The following is a 21,436-nucleotide window of genomic DNA, read 5'->3' on the forward strand; positions in this document are numbered from 1 at the left end:
CAGCCCCTATCCACCCTGAGCACTATGCATCATTCTACATCTTCATACACACAAAACCACTAGGATTTGAAATGGTTCCTTTTTCCATGGTTAGACAGCACCTTCTGAGAAGTATTTGATCAGTTTTGCATGCTCCCATGCTAAACTGGAAAGGCAAGATTCTCATGTTCCTTCTGGAGTTGACAAAAGTCTTCCATTTTTCTCTTATTCTAAAGCAAGCAAATATAAGCATTGAGATTTTAAAACAAAATTTGATGTTCCTCATGAGTATTTGCTGAGCCACCATTTCTGAGACATGTAGAAGATGACAGCTCCTTCAGCTGTCAGCTGTATTTCTTTAACACCACAGAAGGTAATAACAGAGCTATTTGGATATCTGATCTAACACATTAACAAGAGAGAAAAAAAACCCTACAACAAAACCACAAAAAACCCACACTTGCTAAAGATTTACTCCTTCAGTTGCATGAAAGAGAGGTATAATAAAATACCCCCTGGAGGGGGTATGTTCACACATAGAGAGATGAGTGACCAAAGGACCTAAACCTCCTTCAACTCCATTACACAGCTCTGAATACTGTACATATATAACTGTGCTCTACATTATGATGGGAGCAACAGTGGAGGTGTTTCATCAGGCAAAAAAGGCTTGGATGCTCTGGAAGTAAGAATGGCAAATACATGGGCAGTTTTAAACAGGTGTTTATTTGATTTTACATGATTACGGTATTTTTGTGCTTCTTAACTTGTGAAAGTAGAACTGAACAGATGGTTGACTGAAGCAAGTATCCCTATCTCAAATACCACAGAAATCTTTTAACCCTTGGCGAGAATCATCCCTTTAAAGACAGGCCCTCCATTCCATAGAAAAGGCTCACAACTGTCACCCAGAGAAACTGAGTTAGTTATTCAGCAAGCAGAGGTACTTGAATGCTGCTGTCATGTATGGAAACCTGGCAGCAGCCTCCCCCCACTGCAATGCTTAGCCACTGGGGAATGGTCAAGCACTGTGGGAATCTGCAACGAGTTTGTCTTGGAGCTGTTTGCAACTGGCTGTCTGACATGGGGGCAGCTCCTGATCTCTTTTCACAGAAGCCATCACTGCAGCCCATCCCCACCACTACTACCAAAACCTGAACTACCAAAACCAACTGAAAGCTTGAGAACTTACGCATCTCTTGGCCCTTCCTGAGAGAGATCAAAGACTTGGCGTGGATTCAAATACCACATAAACATTTGGAGAACCTTGGTGCCCTGGGAGAAGAGAAAAATCAAAGAGAAATTATTAATATCTTTCTGATTATTAGAATAAATAGTGTTCAATAGTTACTATATTTGGACTGCTTTTCTTTCTTCTGTGCTTTACAAAGCAAACATAATCCAAGAAAAAGACCATCTCAAAAATGACACAGCAGCTGACTGCTCCATAAAATAGCAATCTACTTGTCTAGGTAAGGTACATAAGTATACCATACAGACTGAATTTAACAACACAGTTCATTAATGGTTCAGAAGAACAGGCATTCGGGGTCAGAGCAAAGGTCCAGTTCCCACAGCAACCTGTTCTCCTACCTCTCACTACCTACAACAAGAAAACTTTGTTACCCCATACCACCCTCAGCCACCCATGACATCAAGAAGTTGAGCAAGCTTGTATGCAAAGTCAATATCCCACTGAACAGTGTCAGGCACAGCATGCAAGTAATGATACTGCTTTGACCTTCACCATCACCACCATGAGCACTCATACCTGTAGCCCTTTACCAGGTAATGAAGCAGAAGCCAAGGACTCTGGGCTGCAGCTGCCCCAGCATTCCCTCACTAAATGAAGGGTGGCCAGCACATCAGCTCAACATATGATTTTTTCCTTCTCAAACTCTAGAGTTCATATTCCAGACACTCAGGTCCTTTTCTTTGTGTTCTGCCCAGACATGAACTGCCAGGACCTCTTACTAGCAGGAGTCCTAAGCACCCCATGGAGCCAGCTTGTGCCTCAAAGTAATTCAAGGACACATTTCAGACATAGCCTAGGGGGTGCAAGTCAGAAATTTTCTATAGCTGCTCCTTCTGAGGGATGGCTTTTCTGTCTGATACCTTTCCCTAAGTGGAGAACCAAGAACAGTAGTTAAAGTGTCTAGGAAAAGGTATAAGAACAAAGAAAAATGTGATGTTTGCTGTAGGTATTTTCCCAACCTCAGCTATTTACAGTTCATTGCACACTTGAGCCAGAGATGAGGGTCCAGAACTTAAGTAACCTTCAGGGTTTCCTCTTCCAAATCTCTCCTTCAGCCCACATAAATTTTTAGCATTCACAACATCCTGTGGCAAGGAGTTTTGCAGCTGAGCTACATACTATGAGAAGTTTTTTTCTTTGTTTTAATCAGATTCTTAGTTTAATTTTATATCCTCCTTAATTCTTCTAACAGAGGAGGCCTATAGTGCATGAATAAGAGCATAGCAGCAGCTATCCTACTCTTCATTTACTATAGGCCTCATATCTCACATCAATCATTTTTTTTTTTTTTTTCAAACTAAACAGCCTTGTTTATCAAAAGGCTCTCAGATTATTTGATAACCAAAAAGTGGCAGAACTAACCTGCAGAAGTTTCACTTGGGTACGTTTTAATTCCAAGAAATAAAAAAGTCTACTGCATGGTTATGTTAGTCACTGAAACTTGGTTCTCTGTGGTACAAGACCAGCAATGATGTTTTTAAATGCCATAGGAATGTGTCAGTCCACATTCCTTAATTTCACCAGGCTTTCCTTTTACATCCTTTACATCGCCTTCTGAATAAAAGTTTAAGACTTCATTAGCAATCTAAATTTTCATAATGGAAAGATGAAATATTTGAAAACTTTCAAACTACGAGTTTAGATCCCTTTCAAGAACTTTAAGATAGCAATACAACCTCTCAAATGCTCAAGTATCCATTCCAGCCCTCCCATTCCATTGTAGTGGAAGGGCATTCAACAGGAAGGACTTCTAGTGACAGCAGTTCAGTTGCACAGAGTTGCTCTTATCTGACTCACCAAAAGTTATTCTCATTTGCAGATACACTGCTCTTAAACTAAAACTTTATGACATGGATCCAGATTATGTTCTTACCTGATTCCCTCCACTTTTTGGATTGACAAAAACCAGTAGTGGCTTCATGAGTGGAGAGGAGATAGGCTTTATCACAAATGGTCGACCTTTGTTATCCTGAGAACCAGAAGAAAGAAACAACTTTTGTAAAAGTTTTTTATGGTTTCTCTGGCATAAAAAGTGCAGGACACTCAAGTAGCTCTGACAAAACTACCTTAGGTATTGGAAACAGTAGAGCCATTTTAATTGGGGGGGTTAGCTGGGACTAATTTATCCAGCTGAGACAAGTGTGTAAGAAGATAAGAGGGGGGGGGGAGGGGGAAATCACTTCAGACCAGTACAAAACTATTTGAAAAATTTAATTCAATATTATTTCCAAAAACAACCCTCAGTTATTCACACAGCAATAATACTGTGTCAGATACAGTGCTATTTCTAATATGAACAATTACCCAGTTGATAATAGAATGAGATCAACTACTCATTTCATTAATTCCATCTAAGAGACAAGTTATGTCAGCACTTAGTTGCAGATGATCTGATCTTGAGTTCTTGGCCTTGCTGGCCCTCCTGCTTTTGAATAAATGTCACAGGTCAAACATGATGTCAATAAAAATGCTATTTGCCTCCCTACTCCTTACCCCTGCAGGACACTACAGCCCACTAGTGAAGACACTCCCCTGGGATGTGGCAGACCCAGATTCAAGTTTCTGGTCTGCAGTTCGCCCACCATCCAAGAGAGGATCCTAATCAGTGAGCTCTGGCTGTGCACAGGCCCCTCTACCTCTGCCCATGAGGCTATTGTCCACCTATGTAACTAAAACATAAGCAGGGTCTGGAAACAAGAATATTATAAGCTACATGGTTAATCAATCCATCAGATAATACATCTGTTTTCTCTCTCTCTGTGGTCCAACGTCAATTTTCACACAAACACACTATTTCCGATGTGAGATGTCCTGAGGGAGATACCCTCAAACTGGAACATATCCCTGCATCAGTGCACTCACCCTGGATTTCAGAATCCCAGCTTCATACCCCTGCTCTGCCTAGTGGAAACCAAGGTTCTGAGCTAAGTCTTATATCCCAAGGAAACACTGTTTCTTAGGCTGCTGGTCCTTCTGGATTCTGGCATGTTGTTTCTTGAAAAAATCAAGTCAGCAAATATAGTTGCTCATAAAAGTTTTATCAAAACTGATCAAAAAAATGCAGTAGTGTGAAATTTATCAAACACTGCAGAAAAAAAATTATACTTTAAATTCTGCACTTAGACATTTAAACAAAAGGAGACAAATTCCCAAAGCACTTGAATACCTACTTCATTGCTTCTTTTGCTGGCTTTTCTTTTAAAGGACGTTCTCTTCTTTCGCCGTGTTGAAGTCTTCAATGAGTTCTACATTAAAAGAAAAAAGAATACATGAAAAGCAAAACAAAATTTAGAAGACAGTCCCAGGCAGAGCCCCTTTACGAAGCTCTTCCATGCATGTCCATTTGGAGAATGGTAAGAGTATCTGGCACATGCTCGAGATTTAAATTACATGCGCTGCATGCTTTACACTTCCACACCACCGTTTATGGAGAAAGCCACACACGGAGACCAGACTGGTGCTTTGGGACTGGAAACTTTCCCACGCTGTGAGGGGGAAAAAAGATCAGATGCTCCCATAGACTCACATAACACCACATGTTGTACCTGCCAACCCTCCCAATAGGGGTAGGAGACGCCCGTTTCCCCTTCGGGGCTCCAGTCTCCTGCCCAATCAGGCTCGTCTCCTGGTATGGAGACCACCTGCATAAAGATGTAATAAAAAAACATGATAAATGAGAAATTTTTCATGTTTTTTTGTGGTTTTTTTAGGAAAGAAAACAAGTTTTACCTCTGGCAACCATTATGACTCAACATAACGTAGGCCACCATGACATATGATGCTGGCACTGTGGAGTCAGTCCCAGCCCATCAAGAAACTTGTGCAATCATCTACTAAGGAACAAACTGAATAGTTAACATTTAAGGATTTGGGTGAGGGGGGTTCTCTGTGGAGTTTTTGTTTTATTTGTTTTTAAATAAGAATATAGTTTCACTACATGGAAAAAAAAAACTCTAATAAAACTCCTTCTATATTTGTAGAACCTATTAAAATAGAACTCGCATCAAAGCTTCTCTCAAGGCTGGCAATAGCCTGCTCAGTGATACTGATCCAAAAGGTATTCTGGTGTAATAGGAACAGTCCAAAAAGGGGAATTTTATTTTATTTTTCAATTATTTTAATTCAGTAGCTGAAGTCATACCACAAGAAACCTAAACCCTTTCCATATGATTAAAATATTTTTATTACAGGAAATATTATAAATATTTTCTCAGTATTTCAACTTCTAGTCTAGCAGTCACTAGGAAATAAAGTAACATGGAGAATTAGAAGAACACTCACTGATTATTTTTTTTTTCTGGCTTCAAGAGGGGAAGCAAAATCCACTCAACTCATCCAAAAGTTCATTTCTATCCCTACCTTATTCAAAAGAGTATGACTAATAAGAAAAGTCAATGGCCAGAGATGATCAAATTTGCAGTCAGTGACATTTATGCTTTATTATGCTTGCTAACCAACATTAACAAGAATAGCTACTAGATTCTCTTTAATACTGAACAGCTACTTCCAGAATTTCAAAACTTAAGTATGACACATCAGGGATGAAAGCTGACATTTCCACATCTTTGAGAAGTTAAGAAAAACTAACAACTGTCTAGCTCAAGTACCTAAAGACACAGCTCTTTGTCACCCACACCAAGAGAAGCCTGCTGTAGAGCGCAAGGTCCCAAGCTTTTTGCCACCTCTCAGCATTTCTTGTGGACCATAAAATCATAATGCCTTACTGCTTAGAGAAAATACCAAAGACAAAAAAAGCTGTGCAAAGAAATTACAGGACTGAAAGAGTGGTGAGGCACTGGAACAGGCTGGTGAGGGAGGCGGTGGAGGCACCGTCCCTGGAGGCATTCAAAAAACAGATTGACATGGTGCTTCAGGAGACAGTTTAGTGGTCACAGGGGTGTAGGGCTAACGGTTGAACTTGACAATCTTGAAGGTCTTCTCCAACCTTAATCGTTCTAGGAGTCTATGATTTATCCTTTTAGACTGTATTTTGAGGAACCAAATAAAAAAGTGTTTGTACTTTTCCCTACTCTGATACAAAGTGATTTCAAAAACATTATAAACCACAAAGACTACATCTATTATGGAAGTGCATCAGTATTATCTATCATCTACACGGTCTTTCATTGCCCTGTCTCTGTAGTCAGACTGATTGAAGACAAAAGTCTTTACATCAATATAAAGGTATAGGACATAAGTCTCAAACCTGCCTCCTGTGGGAGCCTTAACCTAGTTTCTCAGCAGTTCTCTCCTGAAGGATTCCCCCTGGAGTGGGGAAAAACATGACAGGGAGAGAAGATCTAATCTATTTGCAGTCTTGTCAGTGATTTGCTGAAAGGTCATGGGCATATCAGGCCTTTTCCCTGTGCTTCAGTCTGTTCAGGTGTAAAATTGAAAATACTTATCCTATTGGTAAAGTGCAGTGAATTCTGCTGGCAATTTGCAGTCTGTAACTCAAGTTAGGTATTATACTAGGCAAGTACCTAAACATTTCTGTGGAAGAAGGACTGTACTTTTTTTCTGCCTCCACAATGAATGGACCTAAGCCCAACTAAATTATTTTTGAAAGGGAAAAGACAGTAAAGTTCTGAGTAATTTTTTTTAAAATAGTAATTTAAAGAAGGTTTAAATACATTTGTCATTAAAGCATCTCTCTTTTCCTGCCTATGGCTAGGGTGGAAAGATGCATACAATACATTAGAAAAACAGTTTCAGTCTAAACCTTCATTCATTACAATATTTCACATTTCCAGACTCAAAAAGGCAATAATATATGCTATGTCATAGCTATTTATTTAACTTTTTTTAAACATGCCTACAACTATCATGTTAAGATAACCTAAAGCTTTGCTGCAATGATTGCATGTCTATAACAAATGAAAGGCAAAAAAGCTGCTTAAACATATGTAGGTTCTCTTTGCAACATGCAGAAGAACAACAGCCAACAGCAATTGGTCTCTGCACATTAAACTGAAGAAGTGGATGTATACTACCTTGTGCACATAACAAGGTGATGAGTATTTTATAAACATACAGTATTATTCAGTGAAGCACCTGATAGCAAAGCATACCTTTGAATGAGCAATATGTAAATCCTAACTTGCCTCTAGAGAGGGAACCTCTCCTTTGTGGATGTCAGTTTGGCCATCTTAAAGAGAGATTTTTGGTATTAATGCATGGTCACTAAAGTTCTAAGCAAACATAGTCAGAGGAACAGAAGAAATGGTGTATTTTGTATATTGTTGGGTGGTGTGAGGGCCACAGACTACCTCAGACAAATCCAATGGGCCCTTTCAAGCTTTTAATTCACATTTCAGCCTTCATTTTCAAAGTTTCTTAGCATGCTGGGCTTCAAATCACTTAAACAATTAACATTCTCTGGGAAGACCAATCTTGACCATCTTCTGGTTGTTCACAAACCACAATCAGACAAGCCAGCTGCAATCAACAATTGACGAAATAAAGAAATAAACCCGGAAGTATAAATACTCACTAGCACTTTTTCAAGGTCCTCAAAGGAGGAGAAGAGGAAAACACCATGTTTACTCACCTTCAACAGAAAAAAAAACTGGAACTTTACAGTTAATGTCTTTGCCTTCCCAAATATAAACTGACTCAGTCAGAGACTTGAAGACAGACTGACTGAGTCAGAGCCTCCCTATTATCTACTTTTCTCCCACAACATAAGCATAGCAAGTCCATTCCTAGAGGTAACACCACTTCTGCTATCAAACATCATCTACAGCAAAATACCACCAGTCAGCAGGGGTGACCTGCTTTCCCAAACTAGGAGACGGAATTTATTTGAACCCCAGGATATCAGAGCTGGTATGACAGTGATGCTAACACAGGAAAGTTATCGAAGTGGCTCACATTATGAATAACATGGAATAGATAGTAGGAGTTTTCCATTCATGTAAATGGGTCATTACGCACAGGGCTACCACTAATCCCAAAGCTATTGGAACCATTCTAAATATTCTTCATCTTGCAAGACATTTGCAAGCAAAAACTCCCCATTTGACATGTAGGTTGTCAGGAGAGATTTGTCTTTAGTCAATTACACCATAATGTTTCATCCCCACAACATTGCTGGTAATCAAAGGAGTGTTCTCTTTATTCACGCCCAAAATTCAAAAGGTAGTGACCCACATTAACAAGCTAAACATGGAAAACCATTTTTTGTAGCAATAAAGGGAAAGATATAAATTAAAAATCAGGAAAGGTTTTGCTACAAAAAGTCACCTTATTCACTTAAAAGAAACAACCAGCAAACAGGATGAAGGTACCACTAAAATAAATTTCATGAGTAGGGAATTCAGTTCAGGAATTGCCTGAGACCAGTGTGAGTAGTTAATTAGAGCTGAGGAAATAATTTATAACAGAAGGGCTTCTAGCCAAATTTATTCTGATTGTGGAATATGTGAAAAACAGATTACTGTCTACACATTTAGTTACCATCGGAATTAACAAAAATTACTTAATATTTTGTTTGCGTTCTATTGAACACAGTCAACATTTGATAGTGTTTACCAAACATGCATATAGGGTGAGGAGGGTCATAATACACAAAAGTAGAGCTGGCCAGAAACCACAGGATGGGAGAAAAATATTTTCTTAAAAATAATAAATAAGAAAACAAGACTTCTGCCAAAAAACTGAAAACACATCTGAAAGATATGCCAGCATTTTTTACAGCAATAAGGATATATTCCCCAGAACTAACAAATCTATGGATGCTGTTAAGAAGTTCTATGGGAATATACCCATCATCTGAACTAAAATATCATTTTCATCTGTCTAAGGCTTCAATTACTCAAAGTTTTTGCATGTTATTGACCTCAGATTTTAAGGACTTGAGACATGGTGGAGAGGGAACATTGGATTGAAGTACTTACTCCCCACTCATGACTCAGGCACACAAAGCTAACAATTTATTGAAGTGTAAAAATGTAAACCTTTATTTAAAAGCATTTTTTCCTATGAATTATAATTAACTAGATTAGATATGCTATTTTAATTTTTTAGAAAAATTAATGGACAAGAAATAAAATTCTCTAAAAATGTCACAGGGGAGGTACACTGCTTTTACCAAAAGTCAAATAAAAAACAAACTATAAATGTAGATTTATTCTAAACTAAAACTTAAATAATGATAGAACAGATCAAAGAAAGGCTACTTTTAGTTTGGTCAGATATGTGCGTGTATTTTTTATATTATTTTTTAAAAATTAAAATTGGCATTTTTAGTTTTAATATTATTTTCTGACTTGGTTAAGAGAACAGAGATTGAAGTGTACTGATGGCTCACAAAAAGGAGTTTTAGTAAGCCAAAAGGGACATAACAAATTCAATGCTCTTGCCTTTTTTGTTTTGTTTTGTAGGGTTTTTTTTAAGAAAATACACTTAAAAGCATACAAAAGGGTTTTTGTTTGAGCTTGTTTTGTTGTGAGTTTGTGATTTTTTAATGGTGACTTAAAACAATTTGCAAGTTAAATAAACTGGAAATGTGAAAAAACATCTCCTTATCAGACCTAGGAAGAGGCCACACCTCTGGCCACAGGCAGCTGGTTTTAAGATCACTCATCTGCCTTCTCCCATGTCTTTGTCAGTGGAGAATAATTGCAAGAAAACTGGAGGGGGAAGTTTTGATATCCTGAACACTATTAATTTAAAAAAATAAAATAGTAATAATAATAAAAAAACAAAACACAAACAAACCAAAAAAACCCCACCACCCAAGGTTGTTTCAGAGCTTCTGAAATAACAGTTTTACCAGCATTTCTATCTCCCTGGTAAGTTTAGCGTGTGTTTGTCTGTTTCTTTCAGTTCAACCTGAAGTGAAAACAAACTTTTAAAGAACAAAATACTTATTGCATAATGGCAATCCCTTTGTAATTTTTGGCCAGGTCTCTTTTGGATACCCTCTCTCCCTGTGGTGTTCACCACAAGACAGCATCCTGTCTCAAACATATCACATCTATCACAAAAGCTTCAAGTGAATGTTTGCAAACAGTTTTTCCCTGTCTTTGCTCAGCTCTATTTAATGAAACATGCTGGGTTGCCTACAACACAGGGAATTTCTTGCAGTATGCTTGCTAAAGTCACAGTTAGAGGAACAAACCTGAGCTGGATTTGCTCAGAACAAAAGTCATGTTTGTTGCTAATCATCCCAAACAGGGAAACCTCCTGAAGGGTTAGATGAAGGGGCAGAAGGATACAGATTCATCATCACCATGGATGTATGTTGGGTTTCAGGGATAGTGACAGGGTTGAACAAGCATGCTTTAAGTGAAGAAGTGCTGAGCAGGGAAGCTAGGCTGGCCCTGAGCAGCCATACAGCTTCAGAAACAGACATCAGCATGCAGTTACCTGAGGTTTCTTCACCTTAATGATCCAGGTGGGAGGCACAATGACAGCAGCGTGGGCCCCCAAGGAACATGGCTCCTCAATGTGATGTAGCATGAAGCAGGTGACTTTATTATGAAACTGGAAGAGGGGAAAAGAATGAAGTCAATATAGAGGCCAAGGAAGACAAAGAGAAAAGGGAAGCACAGAGAGGAAGAAGATGGTGACGGTACAAAATCTGAAGCAATGTTCCCAACTCCACCATCTTCAAAGTCCTTCAAACCATGGAGTTTTAGGAACATATAACTAAAATCATCTTCCCTAGACATACCTTCTTACGAGGGAAAAAAAAAACAAAAACAAGAAAAACCCAAACCAAAAACCCAAGCCAAAAAAAAAATCCCAACCCCACCCCCCAAAAAAAACCCAACAAACACCCCTACTTAAACACAGACTGAAGACCACAAATTAGTTTGGTGTAGCTCTGTGTTTCAAGAGACCTTTGTCTCTCCAGGCTAGCAGCAGCAGGGTATTGATGGGAGGTAGCCAGCAACCATGTTCTGCAGCACAACTCTTTTCCTAAAGGACTTGTACTAGCCATTTGTCTCTGAGCAAAAGGAACAAAAATGGCAAAAATGGGGGTGACTCACAGAGAGGGAGTCCAGAGAGCCAGGAGAAAACAATTGCTTGCAGTGCAGTCAACTCGATATTGCTACTCATCTGGAGTATTGCCCACTTACCGCCAGCTTGCACCAGGAGCAACTGATGGCCACAATCTCTTTACTATGGAAGGAGAATTTCTGCTGAAAGCCCTAGAATAAGCAAGAAAAAATTATTTAATTCCTCCTGACTACAAGAAAATTAACACCTTTAACTCCTAGCATGGGGCTGTGCCAGGCTAAATCAGTTCTTTGCAGTCAGATACCCTGGTTCGGTATCAAAGGTCACAGAGGGGATAAAATAATGACAAGACTCAGATTCTTCAACTAGGGCATTTTCACACACATGGTTTAAAGACACATCTCCAGAATTGTATTATTTTTCTTAATTTTTGTAGTTAAAAAGAAGGAAAGAAAGAAGAAGGAAGGCTTTATTTCAATTAATATCTACAAACCTGAATAGGATTCAGAATTTTTGGTTGAACTGAACATTCTTTCATTAAGTATTTTTTTCTTTAGATACAAATCATAGAATCACAGAATCCTAGGAGTTGGAAGGGACCTCGAAAGATCATCTAGTGCAACACCCCTGTCAGAGCAGGGTCACCTAGAGCACATCACACAGGAACGCATCCAGGTGGGTTTTGAATCTCTCCAGTGAAGGAGACTCCACAACCTCCCTGGGCAGCCTGTTCCAGTGCTCTGTCACTCTTACAGTAAAAAAATTTGTTTGGATATTCACCTTGAACCTCCTATGCTCCAATTTGCACCCATTACCCCTTGTCCTATCACTGGTCATCACTGAGAAAAGCCTAACTCCATCTCCCTGACACTCACCCCTTACATATTTGTAAACATTGATGAGGTCACCCCTCAGTCTCCTTTTCTCCAAGCTAAAGAGACTCAGCTCCCTCAGCCTCTCCTCATAAGGGAGATATTCTGCTCCCTTAATCATCTTTGTGGCTCTGTGCTGGACTCTTTCAAGCAGTTCCCTGTCCTTCTTGAACTGAGGGGTCCAGAACTGGACACAATACTCCAGATGCGGCCTCAAAAATGCAGAATAGAGGGGGAGGAGAACCTCTCTTGACCGACTAACCACACCCTTTCTAATGCACCCCAGGATGCCATTGGCCTTCTTGGCCACAAGGGCACATTGGTGGCTCATACGAAGAAGATTTTCAATTATTCTTTTTCTTTCCTTAGGTTTTTTTGTTGTGCGGTTTTGTTGTTTGTTGTTTTATGTTTAAATATGGAGTGGAATCAACTGCAATGCCTATGTGGAAATGTTCTGATTAATTTTTTTTTCTTGTTTTATCTGAGTTCTTGTTTGATCTGAGTTGACTCAGATAAAAATCTTTTTAGTAAGTTCTAAAAGCCAAGATGGTTTGATTCAATTCAAACAAGTATAAAAGAAAATATTTCTTTATGGTTTTAAAGAGGAAAATAACAAAAAAAAACAAAACAAAACAAAACAAAAAAAACCCAAAGAAACAAACAAAAAAAAATGAACCACCACTACCAACATATATGAGATTTTATTCTCCAGGAGACAAGTTTAATTTTTTGCAGAATGTTATTTCAGCAGAAATATCACTTTGCTCTAAATTCTAAGGCTGGAAAAGACCACTTATCATATACATCCTTCTTGCATATATCACAGGCAACAAACAGTAATTGGAGTAACTGCCTGAAAATTTGTGTTCAGTTAAAGCTCTTTTTAACTGAGAAAAAAAAAATTGTGTTAGTGGCTGCAGAAATGGAAAGTCAAGAACTCTGTGGCATAGTTTACTGTAGTCACTTCACTGCTTAGATTTATTTCAGATTTGTAGTTATCTAGATCCTTTAATTAATTGGTTTCTAGCAAGGTTCTCTACTACACTAAGTAGCCTATCACTACCCAGAGTTTTCTCACTGAAAGTCTGTCAAGTCAAGAATTTGTGAGCCAGTTTTCTTTTCAACAAGTTGAGTTTTATTTAAATCTCCTACATGCTGTGCAATGCCCAAGACCCAATGAAAAGAGTTACAGTAAGCTGATTTAGTAACATCTAACAGGAAATTTCCTTAAAGCTTCTATAATTAAGGTCCTTCTTATTCTAGTTGCTATAGAAATGAAGAGGAAGACAGATACCTGCAGGAAAAAGAGGCTATTAGTGGTCTGTCCAGTGACAACATCAAGCACACTGAGGAGAATTAATTTAATAATAATAAACACTAAAAACACCAAAAACTAGATGCACTGGTCTTTAAGTAAATGACAGAGCCACACTCCGTCCATATGTGGGTAGCTGAGAACAACATTATGAATATTCTGAAGAGAAGGAGCTCTCCCTGTCTGCCTGTCATGTAGAAGTGCACATTGCAGCTACTTCAGGTATACCCGACATGTTTTCAAACCAATTAGAGAGATGGACCACAACGCCAGTGAAGGCCTACTCCTAAACAGGCTTCATCACCTCTGCCTAGATATTTTTTTTAATATTTCCCCTGATGCTACAGGTTTTACATTCAAAGAAATTCAAAGAGTAGATTCTTCATAATTATGGTGATCTATCATATTCAGATTTAATAGGGGTTGTGGTCGAACGACTTCACAAAGACATGCTGACCAGCTGCTTCTGGCAGGGCAGATATAGTCTGCCAATATGTGTGGGCACAAGAACAAATGGAGTGACTGTATGATGATGTGAATTCTGAAAAAGAGATCTGACACTGGATTAAACACTCTATTCTTATTCTCTTAGACCAGTGCTTTTTAAGGTTTCTCATCAATCTTACTCTTTCTTGTCCCAAAGTATATTTTAAAAATTATTTCAGCCCATCATGGGCATGAAATGTTGGGGTGTTTTTTTGTTCAGCTTTGTAACAAGCAGGGGAGAAATTCTTCCCTCCAAAAATCTCTGCTAATGAAACCTTAAATTCGGTACATTAATTCCACAGCCCATCAGTGGACTTAGCAGCTGGTCTGGTTCTGGATGGACCATTTTTCATTTATTCAGTAAGTCATTTGGCTTTTAGGGAGTCATTAGAGAAAATTATACATCAATAAAAACATATTAATGATAAGTAGCAATGAAACACCACTTTTCTTCCTCAAATTGCTTTACAAATATGAGCTAATTCTTTCTAAAGATACATGTTTGAGGTAAGAGAGCAATTATTTGAAAGCTAGCTTTATAAAATAAAGAAACTGATTAAATAAAGCAATGCACTGCAGGTCACAGTGAGATTTGATGGGGACTATCAGAACAAAATGCTGGAGTCCCCCATACTCTAGACCAGAAATCATCTCTTCTGCCTTCTCTCAGTGAGAGGGGAAACTAAAAATTCAGCTAACTTATCCCAGGGTCTGCATACATTTAGTAATTTTGGAATAGAAAATTAAGTTTACCTTTATGAGAATATTGGCCTAACAATACCTGAATAGCCCTGATTCACTGGCACCCAATTCCTGCACAACACATTAAATCCCATGCTGTCATCTGTTCCTATGGAAACAGACAATTGTGCATACCATAGGAAATATATTTGGAGGCAAAGAGCACCTGGATCCCCAGCTTGTGCTGAGGACTACAGTCTGTCTAAATAATTTGGATAAAAGTCCATATTACTTTAGGCACCCATGAACACAAAGAGAGCACATTGGGATTAAAGTTTTGGTTGTAGTCCCAAATGTAGTCCCAATTAAAGAAAATTTTCATATCAGTGTTAAGAGTCATAACGTTTTTTTATTGCACATATTTTCCTGCAATACTTTTCCCCTTTTTAATGCTCTCAGAGACACTGCAAAGCAACATTACTGGGGAGGAGCCAGGTATTATTACTACTCAAATACATACAGCAGCGGCAGAACTTTGATTGTGATCTCTGCGAAAATACAAAAAACTAGAATTGCCTTTCAAACACTAGAAATTTCAATCCTGTAATTACATGCTGGATGACACCTTATAAACTGTATTGTGCAAGCAAGTGATATGTAACAATGGGACCACAATCTCTGTTGGTACCAAGGACACTTTGCACAAGGATTTTCAGACTTTTTTTTTTACTAGCTATAGTCTGGTCCTGTGAACAGAATGTCCATTAGGAGATAGAGAATTACCTTTCAATTAAGTCTAATCTGAAAGGAATTTAGTTCACTTGCTGCGAGACTGCTCCACATGTGAACTGTGGTAAGTGATGACAATCAGGCAAATTTCTTCCAAACTGCGCCTCTGGTCTGAGGTAAAGCACTGACATAGACACTTCTGTTCTCCAGCTCCCAGGAAGTATCAAGTGTGGCAAAGAAGGAACACAAATTATAAAGCCATGCTAAAGATGTTAAGGAGCATTAATTCCTTTCCACTGGCTTTTGACCTGAACTTGAGATGACTATGTCCTAAATGTTAATTTCTACTTTCATTACTCAAATTATCATTAGAATATTTAACCACCTAATTCCACAGATGGGATAAGACTAATATCATAAAACAGTGAGATCTACCAGAATCATTAGGTATTCCATGAGTAATGCTTCCTTTCATTGTTTTAAATTTACTGCCTTTCCATTTAAATGATAGTTCCCTTTTTCTTATATGGCAAGAGAATATAAAACATGGTTCTCACTCAGAAGTGTAAGAATTTTAACAGCAGAGCATGAAACAGGAAAGTATTTTGCTGTAATAGGAGAATGCTTGGACAATAAAGAAGTTGGGTTTTGTTGTTGGTTGCTTTTTCTTTTCTTTTTATAATTTTCCCTAATTCTTTCTGTTTCTTTACAAAGAACTCTACTACTATACACCCATGTTAGTCTCAACTGTGTTGTTTTGGTTTTTTTTTATTTAAAGGGACAACTGTGATTTCCTCTGAACATGTCCATATCAGTCAGGGCTGATAAGAATTTTGTGATGGACTGGTCATGTTGCCCACATGAATGTACCCAACACAGCTTTTAATACAATGGGCAGTAGGTACTTCCATGGAAAAATCAACTCCTAATGCCTCTAGGGGAGATCCAGGCCAAAACTGCAGAGGAGGAAGGCAGTATCACTGCAAATTCACACCATAAGAATGATTCATGCAAAGTGTTGCACAGTTTGCATGCTTCTTGCTATAAAAGGACATCACATTTTTACTGCATGCTTTGTTGCAGCTGGTGATCTACATCAGTATCCAGATGTAAATCTTATTTTTCTGTTTTAAGTGCTGTGCCATGGAGACTAGACACAGTCTTTCTTACTAAATGGTATTAAGAGGGAGGCAAATGTATAATACAGTGCTAGAGAAAGGAAATTAAACCCCTGTGTTAATTTTATTTTTAAATCTCTCTCTACAGATTTCAGAGGTTCATCATATTTCAGAAGAAAGGTCTTCAGTAACTAAGGTATTTCCTACTCTTTTTTTATAACTTCTTAGAAATAAACTATTACAATCTATGCAGCAGACGAAACATGAAACAATTTTGCACTCTTTAGTCTACCAGGGCAGAAAGAAAGCCATGGCCTTTCTTCTTCCAGAAGCCTGAAAAAATAGGCCATCAAAATTTTGGCACAGAGAACAGCACTGTGAGAATGCCATATTGGCTCAGGGTTAGCTTAACAAAGAAAGAAGCTCAAGGGGCCACAGCCTTTCTCCTACTACTCATTCTCGCCAGCCAGTGCAGCTCAGTGTCCCAGGATATGCGATGTGCTCATTCCTACTCTTTCCATGTTGGAATTGGAGCTGCTACCACTCCACATATCAGGCATGTCATTTTCTGCTTAAGAGAGGCAAGTGTTGAGGACAGAAAAATTTTGGAGGCTAGAAGGACCTACTGGCTGTCTTGAATCCATCAGTGGCCAGTATTGTCCATGTGCCACACTGGCAATCTTACCTTTCCACACTGCTTACACTTTCCCTCCTGCCTCCGCCTGTGCACCCAGTGGTGTCGGACAAAGTTCTGCAACAGAAGGACAAAAAAAAATAATAAATACATTCTGGGAAGCAATGACAGGGTTGCATTCAAAGGTATTCTCTGTGTGAAACTGGTTTACGGGCACCAAAAGAAAGGTCCCTCCAGCCAATGCAATAATTTTTAGAGTAAATTGTAGTGGTCCCTACAGGAAACCCCAGGCACAACCAAAACTGCAGGAGGAATAAGAATGAGACAGTGGTTCTTTATCCATGTTGAAACATGGACAGAACTTCTCTCTGTACTCTTCTACAAAAAGAAGGAAGTTCATCCCATGACGCAGAGATAATCAACACCTAAACAGAGAGCAGAAAAGTGTTCAAACTCCGCTGTGTCCTGCCCTAATGCAGGTCCCTGCTCTGTTCTGCTTGGAAATACAGCCCTTAAATGCAAAAAAAAAAAAATAAATCACAAGTTAAGGCAGGAGAAGGGAAGGAAGGGAGGAAAGAGCAGTTATTGAAGCAGTCCTTAATTCTTGTTTGGACTGCTTACAATCAAGATGGCAGCAAGAGATGGGAGGGTGACTGCTGCCCCTCTGTCTGTGCAGGCAAAGGGGTTAGAAGGGGTCCACCTGCACTGTGCTCTTACCCAGTCAGCCCTGAAGCACTGATGTGGCAGACAATTTAGCTACCTCTGGTAAGAGCAAGCTGGCCACTAATCTGCAACAAAAGTTGTGGTTTTGAAACACTGGCTTTTAACTATGTAAGACAGATACATAAATAGATCAATAATAACAGTAAGTACCCAGGATCTTCAGAGGAGCTGAATTCATAGAGAAGATTGAAGTAAACCATAGTATTTTAATTATTTTTTTTTTAACTAAAAAATCTTAGGACACTAGACATACATCTAGAAAAAAATATATATATGGGAAAGCAAGAGGAAGGGAAGAGAAATGGAGAGAAATTTTAAAATACTAGTTCAAAGGTAATGAAAAAAAAGAAATGTTATATCTCCCCACCCAAAAAAAAAAAAAAAAAAAAAAAAAAAAAGACAAAAGAAAGATGAAATTGTTTCCATCAGTGTAAATAATGGAGTGCTTCAGTCAGAATTCATTTTACATTTAATCTGGGAAGAACATGTCCCAGTGGGAAAAAATACTCTGTCTAAGACTCCTCTGAATCTAAAAGCACTGCTGCAGCTCCACACCTATGGGAACAGCACACAAATCAAATGAAAAGCAATTGTCAGCTGTCCATTACTTACTTCTCTTGGAGATCTGGATCCTCCTTCTCGGAAAGTTGGTTTGCAGCGAAAATTAATCTGGCATTAAAATAAAGCTGTTAGAACTGAAATTGAGCTGAGAGAGAATTTATTTCAATATGTTTATCTAGGCCAAACTTCCAAAATATTAATTATCTGTTAAAATACTAGCTTCACTAGATGAACAAAGTAACTTACCTGAACTCCAGAAAATCTTTACATATGCCATAATAATTCCCCTTGCTATATCCCTACACAGCCCTCATCTTCATTAATGCTATTGTTGCATACTCAGTTCAACTCTTTAAACTGTCTCCCCTTTGCCTAGAAGGAAACAGCCTCATCTGGTTTTTTCGGAATATCATTTGCAACCAAAGTGGACTTAAGCTGAGGTCTCAATAGAAGTTAGAAATCTAACTCTGCAAGACATTCTTGCATGTTCCAGCTTTATGTCTTCATACACAAAATCTGTAAAGCAATTTTAATTCACATGAAGATCTGTGCAAATTACCCTAAATTTCTACCTTCTACTTAGATCAGGTTGCTTCCCAGTCACTAACCATTGTAATGCCTCACACAGTGGTGTTGCCTCCTTCAGATGGGAGATGGAAGGCGGGAAGAGGACAACAGGATCTTCCATGAATGGAAAACTTTGTTTATGAAGATTAAGAGAAAAAGCATGGGAAAAAACCAAGGGAATCCTATAAGAAAAGTCCTAATTTTTTTTAGAAAATAAAATTAATAGAAGAGCAAGGGCTATGTAAAGAGAAAAAAAGGTGCTGAAAAAGAGAGGCAAGGGAAAAAGCTGAAAGATGTGTGCGGTAAGGATGCACTAAATAAAATTGATTCAGGCTTAAGTTGACTATCCTTCAAATACTAAAATGTTTAAGGATACTATAACAGCTATGCTCTTATTGCTCTTATAATGAAGGCAAAGGAATGAGTTTCCTCAAATTTAAATGCAACCATTCCCATATAAATAAGTTCTTACCTCATTTAATAATGGCAAAAAGGAAATAAAAATTAGATTAAAAAAAAAAAACAAAAACAAAAACAAACTTATAATTTAAGAAGAAATAAAAGCCTTAGCAATATCAGTCTTCCTCCATTGCTCTTCATCTCAAATTGCAATTCATAGTTTCACTGCTGAGTCTGTGGCAGGCTGGAAAGACCTCCCAGATTCTATTTACTTTACTTAATACTTCCACCCTTACAGAGGGGGCCAAGTAGAAGACTTATGTGCCCATTTAAAACTCCACCGGGTTTAAGAGGAATGCAGACTTTATAACAACCGTCTGCCAAGAGGTGAATTTCATGGTCTCCAGAATGGCATAAACAAGCCCAAAAGAATAGGTTTTATCTCAGTGCTTATTTACTCCGGCTGGCAATGCCACCAGCTCGCTGGGCTACAGAGAGTCAGCACTGCTGATGATGAAGGAAGTAATGAAAAATTCACTGGTAACATTTTGTGCTGAAAGCATGTGCTAATGCTAATTTCACTGTGGGTAAAAGCACTGAGGGTGGAAATGGTATCTCTCCAACTTGGTATTATGGCAATTACTGTGGCATTTGTCAACACAAGCCCAAACACCATGAAAGGAAAAACTTTTTCCAAAGGGTTGTTGCTATAAATTTGCTAGGCATCAACTTCTTTTATGGAAAACAACTTTGCAAAACATATAGGAGTAGAAATTAAGTTCTAATGAAGTCAATGGGGAAATCTCCACTCATATTTCTTTACACATATTCCATTGAGAAAGAAAATCATTGGTCAGAAATTTCTTTAACACATTAACAGTCATAATGAAGAAGAGACACCAGTGGGAAGAGAACTCAGTGACAGATATTCATAGGCACCTGAGGGTAAGGAGGACTAAAGCAGCTGAGAAACAGAGCAGATGCTCACAGAAATAACAGTACGATAAAAGAGAGATTTTATTATTTCTATGCTAAAAAAAAAAAAAAAATCCACTTGATTTCAGAGGTTTTGAGGACAAAACAGTATAGTCTGGTAAACACAGTGAAAAATGTTCAGAGTAGCATCTTATGCTGCATTGCTCATAATAACTGTCATAATAGCTGTCATAAGATGAATTGTGCTGAGCTTAGTTGAGGAATTTTGAAAGACCAATTTTATGCATGAAAGGATATTGCCTTCAATATATTTCTACCTTCAATATTCAGCTTAGAAGTATAAGGAAAAAATATGGGTTTTTATCATAAAAATTATTAAAACATTCTATGGTTTTTTGTTTTGGGTTGTGTTTTTTTTTTAATGGTTCACAGGGTTTGAAGAAATCTATTTTATGAAATAAGCTGGAATTATAAGTGAAATTTTTAACCAATACATTGTCAAAACAGCTATGAAAACTTATTCTGGCATATGATGTCTTCCAGACTGAAACCTCAGTAAAATTACATGGGTGTCATCCACCTCAGGCTCCAGAAGATGGCAATGTCTTACCTTCTCTAACTGCTCCATGCACGCATTGTGGACCACAATCTTGCAGGCAGCGCATTTCCTCCGCAGAGCAGATTTCTGCAAGAGGAAAGGGAAACGTGTGCATGGAGCTGAGCTTTTCTCAGGAGGAAAGAAAAATTAGCTGTGAAGCCAGAGATGTTCCTTGCCTTATCCTACGTTTGTTTGTGTTTTGTACTCTTTCCTCTCAGCTGTTCTCTATATGGAAAAAAGGTCTGAAGCTCTTCCAATTAAGAATTAGACTTTGTGAAAGACAGACAGCCACAGGATTTCAGCTTGTGAACTAGAAGTAAAAGGCTCTCTTTAGGTAACAGCTAAGGTTGTTACAGCACAGCTCATCGTTCTAAAAGGGAACAGTCTCTGAAGAGGATGACCAGAGCCAGTGAAAACTGAGGAAAAACCATACATGCAAATCAGAGACCTCAGATCAGTTTGGAAGAGTATGTCACTTCATGCTTATCATATATTATTTAATTTGATGGGCCTGACTACTGCCTTGAAGAAAAATACTTGGGTCATTTAGCAGAGAATTATAACCTTCTCACAGAATGTTGTTAAACATTAATGAAATGCAACAGCAGGGATAA

At 38.3% G+C, this 21,436-nt stretch overlaps 1 protein-coding gene across 1 annotated transcript in view; it reads right to left on the minus strand.

Moving 5' to 3' along the window:
* Window positions 1-20,852, minus strand: part of DGKI (diacylglycerol kinase, iota) — a 113,805-nt gene extending 92,953 nt beyond the window's left edge. The window contains exons 1-9 of the mRNA XM_010008203.1: window positions 20,835-20,852; window positions 18,374-18,430; window positions 17,090-17,155; window positions 11,323-11,394; window positions 10,607-10,723; window positions 4,780-4,875; window positions 4,405-4,479; window positions 3,108-3,203; window positions 1,172-1,254 (exon numbers count right to left, since the gene is read on the minus strand). Of these exons, the coding sequence (XP_010006505.1) occupies window positions 1,172-1,254; window positions 3,108-3,203; window positions 4,405-4,479; window positions 4,780-4,875; window positions 10,607-10,723; window positions 11,323-11,394; window positions 17,090-17,155; window positions 18,374-18,430; window positions 20,835-20,852 (680 nt within the window). The remainder of the gene's footprint in view (window positions 1-1,171; window positions 1,255-3,107; window positions 3,204-4,404; window positions 4,480-4,779; window positions 4,876-10,606; window positions 10,724-11,322; window positions 11,395-17,089; window positions 17,156-18,373; window positions 18,431-20,834) is intronic.
* Window positions 20,853-21,436: the final 584 nt, after the last annotated feature.

Source organism: Chaetura pelagica, unplaced genomic scaffold (genome assembly GCF_000747805.2).
Source record: "Chaetura pelagica isolate M959 unplaced genomic scaffold, ChaPel_1.0 scaffold92, whole genome shotgun sequence".
NCBI lineage: Eukaryota > Metazoa > Chordata > Aves > Apodiformes > Apodidae > Chaetura > Chaetura pelagica.